Source organism: Limanda limanda, chromosome 6 (genome assembly GCF_963576545.1).
Source record: "Limanda limanda chromosome 6, fLimLim1.1, whole genome shotgun sequence".
Classification (NCBI taxonomy): domain Eukaryota; kingdom Metazoa; phylum Chordata; class Actinopteri; order Pleuronectiformes; family Pleuronectidae; genus Limanda; species Limanda limanda.
In genome coordinates, this window is record NC_083641.1 from 15,243,818 (window position 1) to 15,265,627 (window position 21,810).

The window sequence follows — 21,810 nt, forward strand, 5'->3', positions numbered from 1 at the left end:
TTCACACTACAATACAAGAGACATTATATGGTAAAGGATGGGAACATACAGGAAACATGTAATAAATCTGAAAATATCTTCATGACCAAACCGCAAAAGTGAAGTTGCTTTAACATATTACTCCAAGATAAATCTACAGAGGTCAATTCCTGCTTCTCTGTTGTTTCTGCTCCTTTTCCATCATACATGGAACACGACCAGGTTAGTGATAAATCTGTCATTGTGGAATGTAAAAGCTCACAACATAAATTCAATAGTGTACAGTGTTCCCTGGTGACATCCTGGTGGCTCAGTGTGCAAATACAGTTATCCAGGTTTGTAGGTCTCTCTTGGTAATCGTGTCAAGCTGGAATGTGCCACACATGCCTCTTGTGCGGAACAAACAGTTTCCTGACCTTGTTGATCACTCTGTCTATCAAGGAATAGATGAAGGTTTAGGGTCATTGCTTAGTTTACGGGTCAGGAGATGAAGCAAATTTATGTAACGTGGGTGTCTGACTGATATAGTCACAGTTTAAATGTAGAGCCATTCAAAAGACTTCGAAGTCATTAAAAGTCTGTGATTACCTCTGATATTCAGCGAGTACACTTTAAATATATCAAGAATACTGAACAGAGTTCGGTGTATTTGATAACAGGCTTTGTTTTTACATGTAAACCACTTAATCGCTCGGACATGGAGCCCAACAGAATTAATCAACCACTAGTGTCTGCAGAGGGCGCTGTTGCTAAGAGTTACACAGCGTTGCTTTAATATTGTGGCTGATTCGTGCATATCCATGATCGCCTGTTTTGAAAGCCTCAGAAAATTGTTCAGAAAATTCTCTCACAACCATCTTCACTGATAAGTCTCACTTTGTCACCTTTGCTCATGGTATATAGTTCACGATACAAATATCAGCATATTAATTCTCATATTTATTTAGAGTTTTGCAAGTAACTTGGCTTTCAGTGTCATTATAGATATGTACTGCCTATCTTAAGAGCAGCCACTAGTTCTTATGTTCTCACGTTTGTTCTCACCAGGGATACTACCAGGGAGGATTTTCACATCAGTGCTCCCTTTGTTTAAAGTCAAGATTTTTTGAATGCTCCTAGTATTCCTTTAGCAGTTGGAGAACATATTTCCACAGTAGTGCAGACAGGGAAGCTTTCTTGTTACTACTACACTTTGTGGTACACTTAAGTCTTACTGTGAAAAGTATGCAGTATTATGTGTAATTGTAGGCAAATTTCCTTTAAAGGTTTCTGGTTTGACTTACAATTTTAGGGTAAATCAGTTTGAATTGAAGAAATATAGGGGGGGGGGAGTAAGCTTTTATAGTTCATATAACTTAGGTTGCAAGATTTTGCAAGGATTGTGGATATTTATCTTTTCAAATTAGTGTAGCTGTCAAAATATCCTTGATACGTGCTAAAACCTTCGCAACAGAGAATTATAAGTGCATATTATCAATGCCTATATTTGCCTCTGCATTTATCAAAGGTGCAGTTTTAGGAACCTGGCTGAAAGCGGGAGGTTGGCTGTTTCCTCGTATAATGACTCTGGCAGAAGAGTGAGGATAAATCTGTCTAGGGAGAAGAGCGAGGGAAAAACGTTTTGCAAAAAGTGCAAACTCTGAGTTCTCTGCGCTATGGTGGAGCCAAGTACAGAATGTAAAAGAGTGAAAGCAAAAACCTGTAACTCCGATCAGTTCTAAAAAACGTATCCGCTCTCAATCTGTCACTGCGAGGTGTGAAAGCCAAAGAGGCCGTGTCAAAACAAACGGATAGCAGCGCTGCCTCTGACAAACCATGACGCGTTCCTGTGAAAAGTCTTATTGAGAGCGAGGACTGTTTACAACCTGTAGTCGACAGGTCCTTCCTCCTGGGAAAGTCTGTGTGTTTGTGTGTGTGTGTGTTTGTGTGTGTGTGTGTGTGTGTGTTTGTGTGCGTGTGTGTGTGTGTGTGTGTGTGTGTGTGTGTGTGTTTGTGTGCGTGTGTGTGTGTGTGTGTGTGTGTGTGTGTGTGTGTGTGTGTGTGTGTGTGTGTGTGTGTGTGTGTGTGTGTGTGTGTGTGTGTGTGTGTGTTTGTATGTATGTTAGCAAGCAAGTGGGGGGGTAGGAACCAAATAGTCTCAGTTCACCATTTTATCTCTTCCAAAACACTAACCACTGTCTTCCTGTTTGCGGGTTGAGGTAGACTGCAGGGTTTGGAACTCTAGAATCCTGAAGCATCAGCAATGTGATATAAAACTTATTTCGGAGTGCAAAAGCAAAGCGCATATTGTGGGTCAAAGTTCACCAAAGTTGAACTCAATGCAACGCCAGGCTTTGATATGTCTCAGCACAGGAAGGAAAGGTGAAATTCACCTCCTTGCTCGAACAGATGACGAAGGTTAGCCGCTCAAACATTTGCGAATTTGTGAGTGTAAAATAAATACAAAGAGCAGCCACAATAAAACCTACTAATGTTGTGGCTGGATAGTGTATAAATAGGTCTATTATTATTATTATTAGTGACTAGGAATCTGTTATTTTTCTCTCTGTACCAAATGAAAGCCAAACTGCAGATATACCCTTATTAACATGCAGTTTTTACAGAGTGAAGGCTCAGCTGGGTTAGCCACAGCACTCCAGGCTGTAGCCTTCAAAGCAAACCAATCCTCCCGGGTCCTCTGAGCACTTCTTCTGCCTTTAACTAGCCAGAGACCCCCGCAGAGCAGCCTCGTCCAATCAGAGCGGCACTACAGGCTCATTCTTGCTTTAACAAACTGAAAGCAGAAGGCCTAAACCGGGCCTATTAAAGCTTTAGAGGACGTGTGTCAGACTAATAATGCTTAGCTCAACTCTCGCTCCATATCGTACATGAACGCCTGTAAAGTGAAGGGAGCATGCAGGTTTGGTGGAGGGGAATTACAACTCACCGTACTGGCATCTTGTCCCTTTGAATCCCAGTGAACACTGACATATCTGGTCTTCAGTCTGTGAGCATCGGCCTCCGTTGAAACACGTGTTGGCAGCACACACCCCTGCAGACACCACATATCATACTGTGCATACCATAACGCTGCTGATGATATAAAAATGTATGAAGCCTGTGTGTTTGTGTGTCCATCCAGTCAGTGGCTTGGCTTCTTTCCTGCCAAATGAAACTGACAATCTTACAGTTCAATCATTATCCTAAATATCTTATTGATATATATAAATAAGCTGCAATGCAACATCAGAACTAGGCCTATGTGATCTATGTGTGTAAAATACTCACTATGCAGACAGCCTATCTCTTCACCCCTCTGAGTCCAACCTGGGCAGCACTTGTAGACTGTGTGGACGTCCATGCTGTACCTCTGCCTGTATGTTGTGTAGTATGCTGTCCTGAGGAGGAGAGGTGATATTGTTATGGTCACATAATATCATTACCTGGCAGTGTCACTATCTAGCGAATCACAAAAGAAAGATATGTTTTTAAGATAATGCATTGTCAGTGGTATGTAACTATACATTTTATATCAGTGGTTTTAGCTTTATGACTAAAAGGTTATGATCTCTGATTTCAGTGAGCAGATAAATAAAATAGGGAGGTTCTCTTCCTTGATCCAACTGTCATTCACAAAGAGATTGAGCTCCATTCATTCCAGTGGAGCTTATTAATGTCAAGGTCAAATGCATTTGAACAAGGGAGACTCACAGTTGGAGCTACATCCATATGTGTAATATGTGTAATATCCATCACCATTCACTGTACTGTTGCTCATGGATGATGATCAATTATAAACTGTTGGAATACTTTTGCTCTTACCTCCTCTCGTATCCCATACACCATCTGTGGTTGGTGCAGCCCTGTTTCCACACCTTCACCATGCGGGTAAAAGCCTGGACACATGGCTGAGGGGCCCCCAGCATGGACATCTCCTGATCCGCACAAACATTTGGCCTGTGCATGAAGAAATATAAAGAGAAAGAACGAGGGACAGTGATGGGCAGAGGAATTAAAAAATATTATTTAAAAAATAAAAAATCAGCAACAAAATTGAGAAAAAATAAACAACTTTGTTCACTGTTTTGATGACTTTCAATACAAGCGTGTCAGTACTTAATTTGTCTTTACTATAAATAATATGTTGACGCACATAGTCGACTGAGTTTCCAAATGTTCTACACATGTTCAGTTGTATGAACATCACCTCATCAAACACTGTGTTTGTCAGATAATTACACAGCTTCCTGTTTGGGCTAATGTGCTTGATTAAGATGCTGGGGGGAAAAAACAGTCCAAGTTTTTTGGACGCTGCCCACAGCACCCAATAAACAACCAAATAAATCCTGTGGGAAATTAAGTCTGTGTTCTCCAGAACTGTTTGCATGTTCATGTGCATGTTCATTAAAGAGCCAAGAGGTTTGTCATGCAGGTACATGAGTCAGTTATAAGTAGTCTGTGTCCATCTGTGTTGTGAGTGCAGGTAAACTGTCCAGAAGTGTGTCCTCCTCCACAAAACCATCTGGATTCAATACACAGCAGCCTGAAGTTAATTAGAGGAAGTATTCAGCTCCTCCGCTGATGAAAACGACTTCTTCCATCCTGTCCAACACGCTCTATTTATATGTGGAAACCTCTGCTAGAGTAATAGAATATTCATAAAAAAAAATTACATTCCATTGGAAGCTATTAGGCAGAAGCTTGTTATATCAGTGCTGTAAAATACACATTCAACCTAATGGGGGGCCTGAAAAAGCGACTCCTAGTGGGCGTTGGACAGAATAAAATGTAAAGTAGCTTAAAGCAACAAAAAAGTTGAATCAATAGTTCAACTTGAGCTTTATGTGAATATTTGTTATTTTGAGTGCAGACTATGACAGGTTGTTTTTGTCTTATTTCAAAGAATGCAAAAGTAAGAAACTAAAACATTCTCATTCACCACCTCAATACAATATTTTAAAGTGCAAATAAAAGCGGTGGAAACCAAATTAAGACACATTACTTACATGTCCGGTTGCAGCTGCAGAGATGATGCGACGTGCACGGTGCTGAGTGATATCACGCACAGGATGACGGTATGTGGGAGCATGATTTCAGCCTGTTAGAGACGCGGGGAGAAGAGAAGTGCTCGGTCACAGTCGGTGCAGCCTCTGAGTCCAGCATCAGATGAAGTGCAGCATCCTGACGTTTAAGTTCCTCCTGCGACAGGACGAAGTTCAGACTCCACGGTTGTGTTTGGATGTTTCCAGAGATCCGGGCGTGATTTCCCTGAGCACCGGTGGGAGCAGACTTGTCTCATGTCACTCGCAGCCTTTGAATGGCTCCGTCTGAGACGCACCACCCACTATCACTGCGGGGGCCAGCTCCTCAAACCCCCGGCCGCAGCAACCTGTGCTCGCTCACAGATTAACACAGATAGCAAGGCTATCTCCTGAATAAACATGACGTGTGATAACATGTAAAATAGTAGGAGCCTGTTTTAAAATGGTTTTCCTGTAAATATGTGGTATTGAAGAATTTAAAAAAACGAAAGGAAACCGAAATACATTTGCAATTTGTATAACCGAAGTAACGGCAGAACTATGATTTTGTTGCATATATTTTATTGTCAATGATTATTAAAGCATGTCTATCTTTATAGCTTTATATCTATCTTTGTATCTATCTATCTATCTATCTATCTATCTATCTATCTATCTATCTATCTATCTATCTATCTATCTATCTATCTATCTATCTATCTATCTATCTATCTATCTATCTATCTATCTATCTATCTATCTATCTATCTATCTATCTATCTATCTATCTATCTATCTATCTATCTATCTATCTATCTATCTATCTATCTATCTATCTATCTATCTATCTATCTATCTATCTATCTATCTATCTATCTATCTATCTATCTATCTATCTATCTATCTATCTATCTATCTATCTATCTATCTATCTATCTATCTATCTATCTATCTATCTATCTATCTATCTAGCTCCTAAATGGTGGAATGAGCTCCCACTCGACATCCGTACATCTGAAAGTTTACACATCTTCCGCCGAAAACTAAAAACACACCTCTTCCGACTGTACCTTGAATAAAAAAAATAAATAAATAAAAATAAAAAAAAAACGAACCACTTTTGAAACTAACACTTTGGTAGCACTAAAATGGCACTTACTTATAGCACTTTGTAGTTTTGCTTTATTTCGAAGAAATTGTACTGTCTTGATTCTTGTTGTTCTTGGTTTGTACCCTCGGGGTTGAATGCACTTATTGTAAGTCGCTTTGGATAAAAGCGTCAGCTAAAAGAAATGTAATGTAATGTAATGTAATGTAATCTATCTATCTATCTATCTATCTATCTATCTATCTATCTATCTATCTATCTATCTATCTATCTATCTATCTATCTATCTATCTATCTATCTATCTATCTATCTATCTATCTATCTATCTATCTATCTATCTATCTATCTATCTATCTATCTATCTATCTATCTATCTATCTATCTATCTATCTATCTATCTATCTATCCATCTATCTATCTATCTATCTATCCATCCAACCATCCATCCAACCATCCATCTATCCATCCATCCATCAAGCAATGTCTCTTTTTCAAATTCAGTATTAGCTTATTTCAACTTTTTGTTGTAAAACAAATAGAACACGTTATTATACATATATAATGTAAGAATTCTTGTCAAATACATAAAATAAAAGTGAAACACATATATGATATACACTAAACAAATGAAAAACCATAAACATGAAGAAACATCCACATAGTATTATTATTAGTACCTTGTATACAGATAAATTAGGTATAACATTTGAAGCACATCTAAAGCATTGTAAGTCACATATAGTAGAGTAGTGACATACAGAGGAGATGTACAGAAATAAAGTGAAGAAAAAAGTGCTGATGCTTGAATCGCACCTAACACCTAAGACATCATAGGAATCATTCCTGGCTAAACACACTGGAAAAAAGAAAGCTTCAGATTGAGAGCAGTTTACGCACACAGTAATTGAAAATCTCTCCTTCTCCACTCTCGCTCTAAATGTGCGAGAGACCTTGACTCCCATTCATTCCCCCAGGGCCGGCCCTGGCAATATAATTAATTAATTACACCAACGATAGATAAATAGATGACATTTCTGCTTTTAATTTCAGCGCTTGGTGCCAGTGACGTCACTTCCTCCCAAGCTTTGCTGCTTCCTGTTTGGAGTCCGGGCAGAGGAAGAAGAAGAAGAAGGAAGAGAGGAGCCTCCTCTCTGTCATCAACACGAAGTGATGCTCGACAGATTCCTCACCTGCCACACTCACACTTAACCCCCCCCCCCCCTAACGGAGTCTTCACACTGATCGTCGGTCTCTCAAGGGACCGATACACACACTGTCCCTCGGAGAGGTCGCTGTCCTCAGCAACAAGGTAAGAAACCGAAGCTAACGCGTTAGCTTGAAATGGCGCTAATGTGATGCGAAACCAAAAGCAACCAGAGATTTGGGGTTTTGTCAGATAACCCGACAGTCGTTTAAACCACGGAGATGGTCAACAGTAGTTTATGAATACGTATAACAATAACGACATTGGTTAATGTGGCGTCACAGTCTAAATTAACCTTAACATCAGTCGATATAAATGTCCTCTGGTACGAGCACCAGGCTCAGGTCTGCTCTCACCCAGGCTGAAGATGAACCGGTTCCTGTAGCCTCCTTTTGCTTTCATCTATCACAAGACACTACATTGGTGTCACATGATGTGTTCTCCTTGTCTCCCTCCTCACTGAAGCTCATCAGCTACATCAGTAATAACCATATCCTGACTAGATCCTTGTTTTTGTGTGTCAGGAGATTCTCACAGCATTGTACTAAAATGGGTCAGCAGATATGCAGCACAGAGCATCAGAATGAAACTATTAGAACACCTATTGTGATCATTTCCCCGACAAAAGTTAAACTCTGAGTTGCTGTGATAATTCCTCAGATCGAAATGAACGGAGCAGCATTCCCTTCCCCCACGTCAGAGATGGCGGAGATGAACCGTATCCAGTACGAGCTGGACTACACCGAGGGGATCAGCCAGAGGATGCGCATCCCTGAGATGCTCAAGATGTCCAACGACGACCCCAACTTTGGATCCCAAGAGGTCCCCCGCAGCGTCTTAATGCAAGTCCCAGAGAGAATCGTGATTTCAGGTCGGTTTGCTATCAAATGATGTGTGGTTCAAAGTCCTTTATTGCAAACAACTCATTGGTGACGGTCCGCTGGCTTTGATCCAGCTGTTATTTGGCTTAGTCCCAGCCACTGGCAGATAACCCAGTGGCTCAGGACTTTGTCCATCCCGCTCCTAGAGGCACATGACACGCATAAGTATTATGAATCATACTTAAGACTTGACATTACACAAAGACGGTCTAAAGGCTGCTTTCCAATCCGCTGTATCATTCTGTCAACTCGCACAAAAGCACCTTCTGACATATGGCCTTATAACAGCAAAAAAACGGATCCTACTTAACTGGAAGAAGAGAGAGGTCCCTTCATTTAAGCATTGGTTGACTGATTTGACAGAGACCTTACATTTGGAGAGAATTCGATTTATTCTGAAAGACAAGTTGAGGGACTTTGATAAAATCTGGCAACCTTTGGTCTCTCATCTCGAAAGAGAATCTGATTGGGTCCCTAGTTGGATGCACTCCTTAGGGGGGGTGGGGGGTGGTACACACTTTTGTCTTTTTTCTTTTCTTTTTTGTCCTGTCCTTTTTGTTTCATCTGTTTTGTTGATGCAGGGCATTGCTTGTTTACTTGCTATTCTTTTTTGTCATTAGTCTTTTTTGTCAGGGATTACTTTTTCACCTTCTGTAAAAAACATAGGAAACATAACTGTCAACTGTTAATTTCTCTGTTATGTGATTGGTTTCCCAATAAACATATTTGAAACATTCTGTCAACTCCACTTTACTCTTTTACTTCTACTTCCACCAGGAGACAGTGGTGATTCCCAGTACTCCAGACCTAGAGATCTCGACCTTATCCAGTCTACACCACTTGAAGCCCTTTCCCTGAAGACCCCACCCAGAGTCCTCACCCTCAATGAGCGACCCCTGGACTTCATGGAAGAGGAGCAGCGGGGAGCTCCGGACAATGAGGAGGTGGTAGGTGATAAATCAAATATAATCTCTCTATTACAAAGAAACATAGCCTGAATAAACCAGTTGTCAATTTTGCATCTAGCTGCGGCCACAAGGACGAGTGCGACGGGAACGCTCGGCCAGTGAGAACACACCCGTCCGTCAGATCAGTCAGACGATGAAAAATGATTCAGCGTGAGTATTGGCGTGGACATGGCACCATTACACCTGCGCTAGCTCCCTCTTATCTCCTTCATGCATGCGCCAGCACGCTGCTTCTTTCTTTTGGTTTTGTGCTCTGTCCCTTTTGTCTGTGTCACACAGCTGTTTGTTTGTTGTCACTAGTGTTGTAAGCTGCTTTGTTTTTCAGCTATTTTTCAGCTTTGAGTGTCAATGCAGCTTTTTTCGTCAATGACACTATTCCATTAACTCACAATTTAAAAGTAGTCTCCTCACTTTTCATTTCCTAGTATTCCCATTTGTAATTGTTGTAAATAACTTAAATTTTCGGGCAAAAAGGGTCAATTTAGCTATTTAATGTATAAACACATAAGACCACACTTCCGTCTTTGAAAAACTGGAGAACATGAAAAGAAGCATTTTCAAGACAGAAGCTGTTCAGTTGTCAATCCAACCAAGAATACTTTTTGTTTAATTTAATTTTGTCCTACTCGTAGTCCTAGCTTTGTTGTTTAGGTTGATATTTTAAAGATATTAGAGTGGGTCTTGGTTTTTGTCCTAATTAAGAATTAGATAATTCTGCTTTCCTTCAAACTTGAAATTTTTTGCTGCAGATTTCAAATTTGTTTGTCGCTGCCTTTAGCTCGTGTCCCCTCTTCCATTTCTGTTGTGTGTCCGCATTGTATTTTATGTTAGTAAAGCTCTGTCAGTTGTGGGCAGGTTTGATCTCTTGCTGATGTTGCAACATTGATTTGAGTTCATTTCCCTCAGTTGAGATGTTTACAAGTCAGTAAACAGTTTCTTAGGAAAGTTTCTTTTCCTTATTTCTCTTTCCCCCCCTTCTTCCCTCCCCTCTTTCCTCTATTATTCTTCTTTTTCTTCCCTGTTTCCTCTGATTGGCTGCCCTTAATGGTGGTCACTGAGCAGTGCGACCCTGCCCCCCCCAGCCACTATCCACACTTGTCTCCCTCTCACCGTGACCGAGGACGAGCACAACCTGTACAGCGCTAGCGGCGTATTATCTTTCCTCCAGTCCACCACACGTCGGGCCTACCAGCAGGTCCTGGAGGTCTTGGATGAGAACCCTCGCAGGTGACCCCCCAATAACCCGGTCATATTTTCCTTTAAAGGGGGGGTGGAATGGTCTTACCAGATATTAGAGTACAGTGCAGACTTTTATAATACAGACTCTTGAGCTCCCGATGTTTAGAGGGTTTCACGTCGTGTTTCTGTTATGTAGCTTGGCACTTAATCCTTTTACAAGTTTGGGAGTGTTTGTGTAAAAACCTCAGGCATAATATGATCACTTTCCACAATTTTCTAACTCGCCGTAACAATATTGATACAGTGTCTATTTTAGAGTAATCTGTAGATGTTTCCTCATCACCAGCTTGTTTCAGTTTTGCCTGGATCTTTCGAACTCTTAAATTTAGATTCGTCATCAGAAATACCAAACAAAAAACTGGTCCATTTAACGCGAAATGGCGCAGCCAACCTTTGCTTGAAGCTTTTAAAGTGCTCATGGGTCAGGATAAGCCAAAATAAATAAAACAGTGGAAAATAAACTAAGACAGACTGCAGAACATGGGAGTTAATTTCCAAGCAAAGAGAACCTCAAAATGCTCACATGCACATTCCTCTGAGTTTTGCAGCTCAATGAACTTTTGACTGTTTGCCCTCCTGAGGACTGGAGAAGGTGAAAGCAGAAAGAAAACTGGAAAGTGCTTTTAGAATTTTTTTGTAACCTTGAAAAGGATTACAAAACAAAAATTAGTCTGTTGATTTCCAGGATAACACAACGTTTGCATGTACGCAAAAGACGAGGCAGGTCGTGTCTTTGTGTGTGCAGCACTGTACCATGTGTGCTTCTCTACCTCTCTTATTTTTCCCTCTCCCAATCCTGTCTTTCCCGACCTTTTCAGCAAACCATCTCTGCGAGGGGGGGCAGCTTCAGGCTCCAACCCCCTGCATGAAACCAGGTAACCTCACCTGGCATCTTCAATCTGTTCCCCTCTCATCTGCCTCATCTCACACTCTCATTTCAAGATATCAGATCAAACCCTAGTAGAAAAGCAGCCTATACAAAGTGTGTTGCATGTGTAAATGTGCTTTTTAAGAAATACACTCTGCTGCGAATGGTTGAAACATGTTCATTCTTTCCCCAAGGCTTGCACTGTCATCTTACGAAGCATCACTGGATGCCGGGCCTGATGATATGACTGTGGTTGATGCAACAACGCTTCGACGTCAGGTAAGTTCATTCGAAATTCCTTATCTCTGTGTGTAGGAGCTAAACACCAAACCCATGTGAATGATTGTTTTTGTTCCTTAGCTCATCAAGTTAAACCGGAGACTCCAACATCTGGAGGAGGAGAACAAGGAGCGAGCGAGGCGAGAGATGATCGTGTACTCGGTCTCCGTGGCCTTCTGGCTCGTCAACACTTGGGTGTGGCTGCGGCGTTAGAGCCGTTGTGTGTTTCTGCAATCACCTGGACAAGAGAACGTACATATCCTTATTCTATGTGTCAAACTTTAGCTGCCCGCTGCACTCCGGCCCTGTGCGTTGAAGACCTTGATTCAAGGCCTTGTTGGGCACAGGGCTGATCTTTTTGATTTTTGTTTATTTAATACATGTACAGTTTTATTTTTTTACTCTTGGCTTGTTCTTGTCTTTTCTGTTTTCATGTGCTTTGTTTTGTATTAGAGATCTTACTTCTCAATGCTAAGCATGACTTGTTGTAAATAGTTGTTCATGTCACTCAGAGCTTGGAGAGGAGTGATCCAGAGCTACGGCGTAGTTTACCAAAATAAAGAAGTGGGGGTGTTAAGTGTTGAATATATTTAATGCGAGTGAGAGTCGTATGTGACTTGAACCTTAAATAAAGCCATATACATGATGTGCCGTCCTGTACTTTTATTGAAGCATGTGATGTACATAATTATGATTTTGCAACTTTGTGTCTCTCCGATTCGCAGGTTGTTATCTAAAGTGTAACCTCCTCCTTAATGTTTTTTTTGTTGAGTCTGATCAATGCATCGATTGGACGGTAATATCGGCTGATATGAGCCTTTCACAGGCTTATTGACATCTGCTTTTTGAAAACCTCTTTTGAACCAGAAAGGCACTTGGGCATACTTCAGCCACCACATTTATATTCACTTGCTCCGGCTTTTTATTTGGATGTGCGCTAAATTCTACACATTCAGAAACATGCACGATTTCTTTTCTGCGCAGAAGCGGACTGCGCCGGATTAATTTAATTTAATGAAATATTTTTGGGCCCCAGCACTGACAGACAGTGAGGCCCTATTGAAATAGTAAGGATTATTATTATTATTATATATTATAAAGGATTCTTACCAACATGTAAGGGAACATGTTCACATTGACCGATCTTCACTAAAATCAATACACATGTGAATCATGACCAGACAAACAAAAAAGTATATAGGTGCAATTTGAAAGTATAGGTGCAACAGGAAGCCTGCTTTTTTGCATTTAGTGGCCATTTTGGCCATATTCCACATTTTTACTTTGAGGTACTTGTACCAGGGCTTACATCAGATCAACTTCAAATTGAGATGAGTGTCATCACAACAAGATGGAGATACAAACTAACTGAAAGAACGATTCTTCGCCACACGGTGTGACCGTGGCATGGCGTCAAAGTTTGATTACACGCCATTAAAACACAATGTTCGCGGACATACATAGACCATGAATCCTTTGATGCTGAGCAGCATCAAAGGATTCAAACAACTCCACTCCTGCATTAAGAGCGAGCGAAAACCAAGGTGAAATGTTTAATCAAAGGGTCTAATTCAATAATTTCTAGATTTGTGAAGGTAGCTTGCAATAAAATGTTCGACTACTACTCAATACACTTTACCTTCTGTGACAGTAAACCCACTAGCACCACTTATGTATGCCTCAAGCGTTCACACTAGTTTTATTTGCTTTTACTTAAAATATCTTACCTTCTAAATATTTGGTTTAATTTGTATGCAGTTGTTAATAAGTTTATGGTTAAATTACAAATATTTGATAAATCGCTTTTCTTTAGATGCACTGACTCCTGACAGGAAGTTATTTAAGCTATTGTGTATATATATGTTCGTTCACAATCTAGTTATTTATTAACGTTTGTGTTGCCTTACTAAGCTATAATTTGCCCCTCGAAAGTAAAACACAAGACCACTGACCAGATTAAGTACATTTTATTCTCTTGTCACACAGTTTTACTGTGAGATTGTTTCATTTCAAACTTTAAAGTATCAGTCGAGCTCCTCAATCAGGCAGCGTGGTGGAAAGAAATCTTGGATTGTCTCCGACTTCCCCACCGGCTCAAATATCAGTGGCTCGGTCGTATCTTCATCCCCCGGATACCACAGTGAGGAAGAATCTTCAGAGATTTCAGTGAAAGTTGGACTTGCGTCTGGACTTATGTTGGTGATGCTCTCGCTCTGGTTTCCGCTCGGCTCATCCTCATCACTGCTTCCTGATATGACCTCTATCATGGGTTTGAACAGCTGCTGTGAGGAGAACGTTGCAGTGAAGTCTGCATCGTCCACGTCCTCCAGATCGGGCAGGTCGTCCAAGTGTAGTGAGCGATGCAGTGGGAGGAGGATGGTTTCAAGCTCCTCTTCATCCTGAAGCTCTGTAACCAGCGGACCTGGACCATGTGCTGGTGCTACCTCCTCTGCTTCAGGAGGAGCTGCCCTGACAAGAGGAGGCTGCTCCTTCTCTCCGTTCTCTCTCATGTTTGTCTGCTGGATTGCATGTGACTGATTTAGTTGCTGTTTGTGATCATCTGCTTTCTCTGTCTCCAGCACAATCTCTGCAGCACCGTCTTGCTCTTGCTCTTCTTTCTCCTCTCTCAGCGGCTGATTCATGTTTGATTTGTTCTGATCACCTTTCTCTAGTTGCTCCCTTTCCAACCCTTCACTTGCCTGATCTGCCTCTACTTGCTCACTTTCTGGTTTTTGTGTGTGTGTTGCCTGACCCTGCAAGAACGCCTCATGTGCATCCAGGCTGCTCTGCACAAAGGCCTCGATCTTCACTTGAGATGAAGTCCAAATCTTGGGGTTGTTTTCCTCAGAAGGAGAATTGGAAACCTCAGTCTCCCCTGAAATGAAACAAGACAGACACTTTTAATCATCTTAATCCACATTCACACAATATCTGGACAATTTGAGATGATTGTTCACCTTTCTCCTGCAGCTTTCGCAGACGCTGCCTCTCCTGAGCTTTCTCCCGAAGCATTGCTATGCCATCCAAGCTGTCCTGAATCTTCCTCCTCTCTCGAGTTTCCCATAGCTCCCTCTCTTTGCGCTCCCCATCCAGCCCTCCCGCCAACCATGCCACTGCACATGCCCTGTCCTTAGGAAAAACTGGCCGATCATCAAGGAAGGTGAGCTGCTTGAGGCGCACAATCACCATCTTCCTGTAGTTTGGGATTTTCCTGACCACCTCGTTCCCCATCAGATTCAACACTCGAAGCACGGGCATGGCCTCGAGCACGTGGAGGATCTCTGGGTCATTCAACAGGTTGTGAGACAGATCCAAAACACTGATCCCCAAACACTGACTCAGGTGCTCCACGTCCAAAACGGTCTCCAGCTTGTTGTGGGCGATCTGCAGTGTGGTGAGGCCTTGGAGGCCGGAGATGTTCTCTATTTTCTGGATGTAGTTGTTGGAGACGTTCAAGGTGCAGAGTTTCTTCAGGTTCTCAAGGTTCTCCAGCTTCGATAAGAGGTTCTGCTGGAGAAACAGGCAGCGCAGATCAGTCTGGGCGTCCAGGTTCTTGATGTGCCGGAGGCCGTTGCTCTCCAGCCAGAGACACTTGAGTCCTGTGTACTCCTCCAGGTTCTCGATGGCCGAGAAGCCTTTGAAATGCAGATACAGTGTGTCATTGAGGTGAGGCGTAGAGTAAAGTTTGTTCTGCTTGCAGTGATCCTTCAGGAACTTCTTAGTCATTTGCGGCCAGGAATGTTTAGGTTCATTTTCCTTGTTCTCTTGACCTCCATCCTCCATCATGGCATCAGCTCCTTTATTAGCAAAAGTTGGTTCAGGAATTCCTCCCTCCATTTGAGCTGCATCTTTATCTCCCGTCATTGTTTTTTAATTCAGCAAAAAAACTGAAGTGATCCCTACTTTGTATTAATGTCAGTTTGTAAGTTGTCTATAAGATAAACTCCACCGATCATCCGCTCGCGTAGCTTAAGTTTGTGTTTGTTTCCATGGTGACGCTAGGACCGATGCGTCTGACAGGCCGGATGTTGTTCCTCGTTGCCCATCGGACACTTTTCGCCGTTGCACTCCGCTTTCAGTCAGCCGACCCATATATATCTATGAGCCGACCATGCAGCCGACATGGTGTCAGGTGCGCTGACATTAGGGACCCGCTGTCAGCGTGTTTGCAGAAACGTGTCGTTGACACGTTTTCTTGTCGAGTCTGACCGATATATCGATCTGACGATAATATTGGCTGATATGAGCCTTTTAATGCAGTTATTCATAATAAGGTTATGGTTAATTAAATGTCTTTATTATAAAGATTTGATAACAATATTTGTTTTTTTAGATGCACTGACAACTGACAGGAATTAATGTTAGCTATTTTATATGTGTCAGTTCACAATCTAGTTATTAACATTCATGTTGCTTTACTGTGAGGGTATAAAGCTATAATTTGCCAATCAGAAGTAAAACACAAGAACACTCACCAGATTAAGAACATTTTATTCTCTTGTCACACAGTTTTACAGTGGCATTGTTTCATTTCAAACTTTAAAGTATCAGTCGACCTCCTCAATCCGGCAGCGTCGACAGAAGAAGTCTTGGTTTGTCTCTGACTTCGCCACCAACTCCAATATCAGTGGCTCGGGGGCATCTTCATCCCCCGGATACCACAGTGACGAAGATACTTCAGAGACTTCAGGGAAAGTTGGACTTGCGTCCGGACTTATGGTGGTGATGCTCTCGCTCTGGTTTCCGCTCGGCTCCTCCTCATCGCTGCTTCCTGATATGACCTCTATCATGGGTTTGAACAGCTGCTGTGAGGAGAACGTTGCAGTGAAGTCTGCATCGTCCACGTCCTCCAGATCGGGCAGGTCGTCGACGTGTAGTGAGCGATGCAGTGGGAGGACGGTGGTTTCTAGCTGGTCTTCATCCTGAAGCTCTGTAACCAGCGGACCTGGACCATGTGCTGGTGCTACCTCCTCTGCTTCAGGAGGAGCTGCCCTGACCAGAGGAGGCTGCTCCTTCTCTCCGTTCTCTCTCATGTTTGTCTGCTGGATTGCATGTGACTGATTTTGTTGCTGTTTGTGATCATCTGCTTTCTCTGTCTCCAGCACAATCTCTGCAGCACCGTCTTGCTCTTGCTCTTCTTTCTCCTCTCTCAGCGGCTGATTCATGTTTGATTTGTTCTGATCACCTTTCTCTAGTTGCTCCCTTTCCAACCCTTCACTTGTCTGATCTGCCTCTACTTGCTCACTTTCTGGTTTTTGTGTGTGTGTTGCCTGACCTTGCAAGAACGCCTCATGTGCATCCAGGCTGCTCTGCACTTTGGCCCTGATCTCCATTTGAGAAGTACTAATCTTGGGGTTGTTTACCTCAGAAGAAGAAGTGGAAACCTCAGTCGCCCCTGAAATGAAACAAGACAGACACTTTTAATCATCTTAATCCACATTCACACAATATCTGAAAAATCTGAGATGATTGTTCACCTTTCTCCTGCAGCTTTCGCAGCCGCTGCCTCTCCTGAGCTTTCTCCCGAATCATCGCTATGCCATCCAAGCTGTCCTGAATCTTCCTCCTCTCTCTTGTTTCCCATAGCTCCCTCTCTTTGCGCTCCCCATCCAGCCCTCCCGCCACCCATGCCTGTGTACAAGCCCTGTCCTTAGGAAACACTGGCCGATCATCAAGGAAGGTGAGCTGCTTGAGGCGGATGATCATAATCTTCCTGTAGTTTGGGATTTTCCTGACCACCTCGTTCCCCATCAGATTCAACACTCGAAGCTCGGGCATGGCCTCGAGCACGTGGAGGATCTCTGGGTCATTCAACAGGTTGTGAGACAGATCCAAAACACTGATCGCCAAACACTGACTCAGGTGCTCCACGTCCAACACAGTCTCCAGCTTGTTGTGGGCGATCTGCAGAGTGGTGAGGCCTTGGAGGCCGGAGATGTTCTCTATTTTCTTGATGTAGTTGTTTGAGACGTTCAAGGTGCAGAGTTTCTTCAGGTTCTCAAGGTTCTCCAGCTTCGATAAGAGGTTCTGCTGGAGAAACAGGCAGCGCAGATCAGTCTGGGCGTCCAGGTTCTTGATGCGCTGGAGGCCGTTGCTCTCCAGCCAGAGACACTTGAGTCCTGTGTACTCCTCCAGGTTCTCGATGGCCGAGAAGCCTTTGAAATGCAGATACAGTGTGTCATTGAGGCGAGGCGTAGAGTAAAGTTTGTTCTGCTTGCAGTGATCCTTCAGGAACATCTTCGTCATCCGCGGCCACGAATGTTTAGGTTCACTTTCTTTGTTCTCTTGACCTCCATCCTCATTCATGGTGTCAGCTCCTTTATTAGTAAAAGTTGGTTCAGGATTTCCCCCGTCCATTTGATTTGCCTCTTTCAGTAAGAGCAAGCTCAAATCGTTGCAGCAGAAGCTTGTAGAGGCACTTCCGTTGTCAACAGAAACCGCCACTGATATGTAAAGAAAGTTGCAACACTGTTTGTGGCAGTTGCCTTTGTTGCCTTTGTTACTGTTTAGAGGCTGCTGCCTTTGATGTCACGCTGATTAAAGGCCGCTGCCTTTGATCAACCCCATTTCGCGGCCCCTTTGATTTTGAATCGCACACCAAACCCGCGGACCACTTTCTGAATCAGTCACGTGGTTTGGCCGGCTCGGGAGGCTTCGAACGTCATCACATACGTCATCAACACAAGCCTCGATACGCGCTTTACAAAAATCATCCTGGATTACTCGACACATGCTTCGAAGACTCGAGGTTTATAACATTTGTCAGCAGAAGTAAAGCAAGTCGCCATCTTCCGTATTCGGTCTCCGCTGCGTTCTCGGAGAAGTTAGTTGGCTAAAGGGTTCGAATGGAAATGTCAACAATCCAGAGTTTAAGACAGTTTATCAACGAGAGGTTACACACTGCTGCTGAAGACATATTTGGATATTTTGAAGCGACTGTCGCAAAGTACGAGGATGAGATCGCTCGTCAGTGCAGACTGCTGGATGTAACTTTGAAACCTGTAATAGAGCTGCAGAGAATAGGTCTGTATCACCTGAGTTAGACACCACGCTTATAATCCCTGCTAGTCTAAACACATGGGCTCTTTTTTCATGACTTCTGTCCATTGTCTCCTCCAGAGCTCCCACAGCAACATGTCTGTATCAAGGAAGAGTTTCCTGCTGACCTGCTGGAGAGGAACCCCAGTCCAGACCAAGAGGAGCCAGAACCTCCACAGATTAAAGAGCAGCAGGAGAAGCACTGCATCGGTCTGTCTCCTTCTGAAACCACATTTAAATTCACTCGATCTGGATTTTTGCTTGGATCTGCACCAAATTGCAGAACTCATAACTATCATTGGTCTATCATTTACCTACATCTGTCTATTGTCTCCTCTAGAGCTCCCAGAGCAACCTTGTCTTAATGAGGAAGAGTTTCCATCTGACCAGCAGCTCTGGAACCTTGAGAGGAACCCCAGTCTGGACCAAGAGGAGCCAGAACCTCCACAGATTGAGGAGGAGGAGCACTGCATCGGTCTGGAAGTAGAGAAGCTTGTACTGAAGCAGGATGATCAAGATAACCTTTTGTTGAATCCTACTTTCAAGGAAAGTGATCACAGTGAACCAGAGACAAGTGACCACCAGCTCCTCTCCCACAGCTCAGCTCAGAGCCAAGATCTCAGAGGAGACAAGCATGGAAACTCAACATCAGTAAGAAATGCAGAGCAGGCATCAGAAAAGGGACATCATGTCATCACAAGAGTAAAAGAAAGCACAATTTCCAGTAACCCTGCATGTAGCACTACCATGTCAAAGATTGTGCCGAATATCAGCAAGAGTAAAACGGGTTTCCAGTGTGACACTTGTGGAAAAGCCTTTAAGTGGAAGTCAGGATTAAATGAACATCTGACGGTGCACACAGGTGAGAAACCATATCTTTGCAAAACCTGTGGAAAGAGATTTGGTTACAAGTCATCACTAGAAACACATGTGAAAGTCCACACAGGGGAGAAACAGCATTCTTGCAAAATGTGTAGAAAAAGTTTCACAACTAGCACAGATTTGGAGATCCACGAGAGAACACACACGGACAAGAAAACTTTTTCTTGCAAAACTTGTCTGCGAAGTTTTAGCTGGAGAAATACCCTGAAGAGACACGAGAGAACACACACGGGCGACAAACCTTTCACCTGCAAAACTTGTGGGAAAAGTTTTAGCTTGAGATATATCCTGAAGAGACACGAGGGATCACACACGGTCGAGAAACCTTTTATCTGCAAAACTTGTGGGGAAAGTTTTCCGCGTGTATTTCACCTGCATGTCCACGAGAGAACACACACGGACAAGAAAACTTTTTCTTGCAAAACTTGTCGGCGAAGTTTTAGCTTGAGAAATACCCTGAAGAGACACGAGAGAACACACACGGGCGAGAAACCTTTTACCTGCAAAACTTGTGGGAGAAGTTTTAGCTTGAGAAATACCCTGAAGAGACACGAGGGATCACACACGGGCGAGAAACCTTTTATCTGCAAAACTTGTGGGAGAAGTTTTAGCTTGAGAAATACCCTGAAGAGACACGAGGGATCACACACGGGCGAGAAACATTTTATCTGCAAAACTTGTGGGAAAAGTTTTACGCGTGTACTTCACCTGCATGTCCACGAGAGAACACACAAGGACAAGAAAACTTTTTCTTGCAAAACTTGTTGGCGAAGTTTTAGCTTGAGAAATACCCTGAAGAGACACGAGAGAACACACACGGGCGAGAAACCTTTCACCTGCAAAACTTGTGGGAGAAGTTTTAGCTTGAGAAATACCCTGAAGAGACACGAGGGATCACACACGGGCGAGAAACCTTTTATCTGCAAAACTTGTGGGAGAAGTTTTAGCTTGAGAAATACCCTGAAGAGACACGAGGGATCACACACGGGCGAGAAACATTTTATCTGCAAAACTTGTGGGAAAAGTTTTACGCGTGTACTTCACCTGCATGTCCACGAGAGAACACACAAGGACAAGAAAACTTTTTCTTGCAAAACTTGTTGGCGAAGTTTTAGCTTGAGAAATACCCTGAAGAGACACGAGAGAACACACACGGGCGAGAAACCTTTCACCTGCAAAACTTGTGGGAGAAGTTTTAGCTTGAGAAATACCCTGAAGAGACACGAGGGATCCCACACGGGCGAGAAACATTTTATCTGCAAAACTTGTGGGAAAAGTTTTACGCGTGTATTTCACCTGCATGTCCACGAGAGAACGCACACGGGCGAGAAACCTTTTTCTTGCAAAACTTGTGGGAGAAGTTTTAGCTTTAGAGCTTACCTGCTGGTCCACGAGAGAATACACACGGAAGAGAAGCCTTTCTCTTGCCAAACTTGTGGGAAAAGTTTTAGCCAGGGAACTACCCTGAAGAGACACGAGAGAACACACACGGGCTAGAAATCTTTTATTTGCAAAACTTGTGGGAGAAATTTTAGCATGAGAAATACCCTGAAGAGACACGAGAGATCGCACACGGGCGAGAAACATTTTTCTTGCAAAACTTGTGGGAAGAGTTTTAAACCTGGATGTAGGTTGAAAGTCCACATGAGAAGCAATAAAGGGGAGGAGTCATATCCATGTACAACTTGTGGGGAAAGATTTGTGAGCAAATCCCTTCTAACACAACATTTGATCACCCACACATTGCAAAACTGATATTTTTGTAAAATGTTGGAGAGATCTCTGACTTGCCAGTTTATACAAAGTCCACAGGAGAAATCCTCCAGTTGAGAAGCCAAACCATGGCAACACGAGAGGGATTAGATTTGCTAAAGCGTTGTCAAATAAGTTGTTCCTTATTAATTGATTAATTAATTAGTGATACAACAGTTTTCAACAGCGAAAACGACACTGGAAATGTTTTCAAGGGACCAAAAAAGTGATGAACCTTGTTGTAGTTTAATGTTTTATGAAGTTCCATCACCACTGATGATTTTCAGACTTCAATAACTTCACAAAGCATTGAACTACGGCCAGGTTCATCACTTACATCTTCACGAGAGATTGTGTACATTTGCATTAGCTGCATCTCTGCAACTGAATGTGGAAAATATCCCATTGAGGAGACATCACAATATCTTTGATTATCAACATTTGCTAGTGTGCCCTCGTTTCTGTTTTTCATGTGACTGTCATTGATATTTATATCTGCAAAGGAAGTGATGTTTTCAACCATGTCTCTTTGTTTATTCATTTGTCAGCAAATTATACCAAATGGAGCAGGAAGGGGACGGGGGTGAGAGACATTGATTGGGTTAAAGTGA

General features: G+C 42.7%; 5 protein-coding genes across 7 annotated transcripts in view; 2 read left to right on the forward strand and 3 right to left on the reverse strand.

The window, feature by feature from the left end:
* LOC133003486 (multiple epidermal growth factor-like domains protein 6) overlaps positions 1 to 5,230 on the reverse strand; it is a 58,488-nt gene extending 53,258 nt beyond the window's left edge. Inside the window, exons 1-5 of the mRNA XM_061073235.1 lie at positions 5,145 to 5,230; positions 4,965 to 5,056; positions 3,781 to 3,915; positions 3,247 to 3,356; positions 2,906 to 3,010 (exon numbers count right to left, since the gene is read on the reverse strand). Of these exons, the coding sequence (XP_060929218.1) occupies positions 2,906 to 3,010; positions 3,247 to 3,356; positions 3,781 to 3,915; positions 4,965 to 5,047 (433 nt within the window). The 5' untranslated portion in view covers positions 5,048 to 5,056; positions 5,145 to 5,230. The remainder of the gene's footprint in view (positions 1 to 2,905; positions 3,011 to 3,246; positions 3,357 to 3,780; positions 3,916 to 4,964; positions 5,057 to 5,144) is intronic.
* A 1,947-nt stretch (positions 5,231 to 7,177) lies between these two features.
* Positions 7,178 to 12,173, forward strand: mffa (mitochondrial fission factor a). Of its 3 annotated transcripts, none has more exons than XM_061073368.1 (8): positions 7,178 to 7,397; positions 7,953 to 8,163; positions 8,951 to 9,120; positions 9,200 to 9,291; positions 10,204 to 10,368; positions 11,199 to 11,255; positions 11,443 to 11,527; positions 11,609 to 12,173. In XM_061073368.1, the coding sequence occupies exons 2-8, from the start codon at positions 7,959 to 7,961 to the stop codon at positions 11,738 to 11,740; spliced, it is 906 nt and encodes a 301-aa protein (XP_060929351.1). In that variant the 5' UTR covers positions 7,178 to 7,397; positions 7,953 to 7,958; the 3' UTR covers positions 11,741 to 12,173. The 3 variants fall into 3 exon arrangements, with proteins under 3 accessions (XP_060929351.1, XP_060929352.1, XP_060929353.1); XM_061073369.1 differs by having other exon boundaries at positions 8,951 to 9,117; XM_061073370.1 differs by lacking the exons at positions 10,204 to 10,368; positions 11,199 to 11,255 and having other exon boundaries at positions 8,951 to 9,117.
* A 1,378-nt stretch (positions 12,174 to 13,551) lies between these two features.
* On the reverse strand, positions 13,552 to 15,379 carry LOC133004026 (dynein axonemal assembly factor 1-like). Its single transcript, XM_061073891.1, has 2 exons — positions 14,485 to 15,379; positions 13,552 to 14,402 (listed from the first exon to the last, which is right to left on the reverse strand). The coding sequence occupies exons 1-2, from the start codon at positions 15,362 to 15,364 to the stop codon at positions 13,552 to 13,554; spliced, it is 1,731 nt and encodes a 576-aa protein (XP_060929874.1). The 5' UTR covers positions 15,365 to 15,379.
* A 695-nt stretch (positions 15,380 to 16,074) lies between these two features.
* On the reverse strand, positions 16,075 to 17,902 carry LOC133003706 (dynein axonemal assembly factor 1-like). Its single transcript, XM_061073495.1, has 2 exons — positions 17,005 to 17,902; positions 16,075 to 16,922 (listed from the first exon to the last, which is right to left on the reverse strand). The coding sequence occupies exons 1-2, from the start codon at positions 17,882 to 17,884 to the stop codon at positions 16,075 to 16,077; spliced, it is 1,728 nt and encodes a 575-aa protein (XP_060929478.1). The 5' UTR covers positions 17,885 to 17,902.
* Positions 17,903 to 19,312: 1,410 nt separating this feature from the next.
* Positions 19,313 to 20,944, forward strand: LOC133003708 (gastrula zinc finger protein XlCGF62.1-like). Its single transcript, XM_061073497.1, has 2 exons — positions 19,313 to 19,417; positions 20,330 to 20,944. The coding sequence occupies exons 1-2, from the start codon at positions 19,313 to 19,315 to the stop codon at positions 20,942 to 20,944; spliced, it is 720 nt and encodes a 239-aa protein (XP_060929480.1).
* The last annotated feature ends 866 nt before the right edge of the window (positions 20,945 to 21,810 follow it).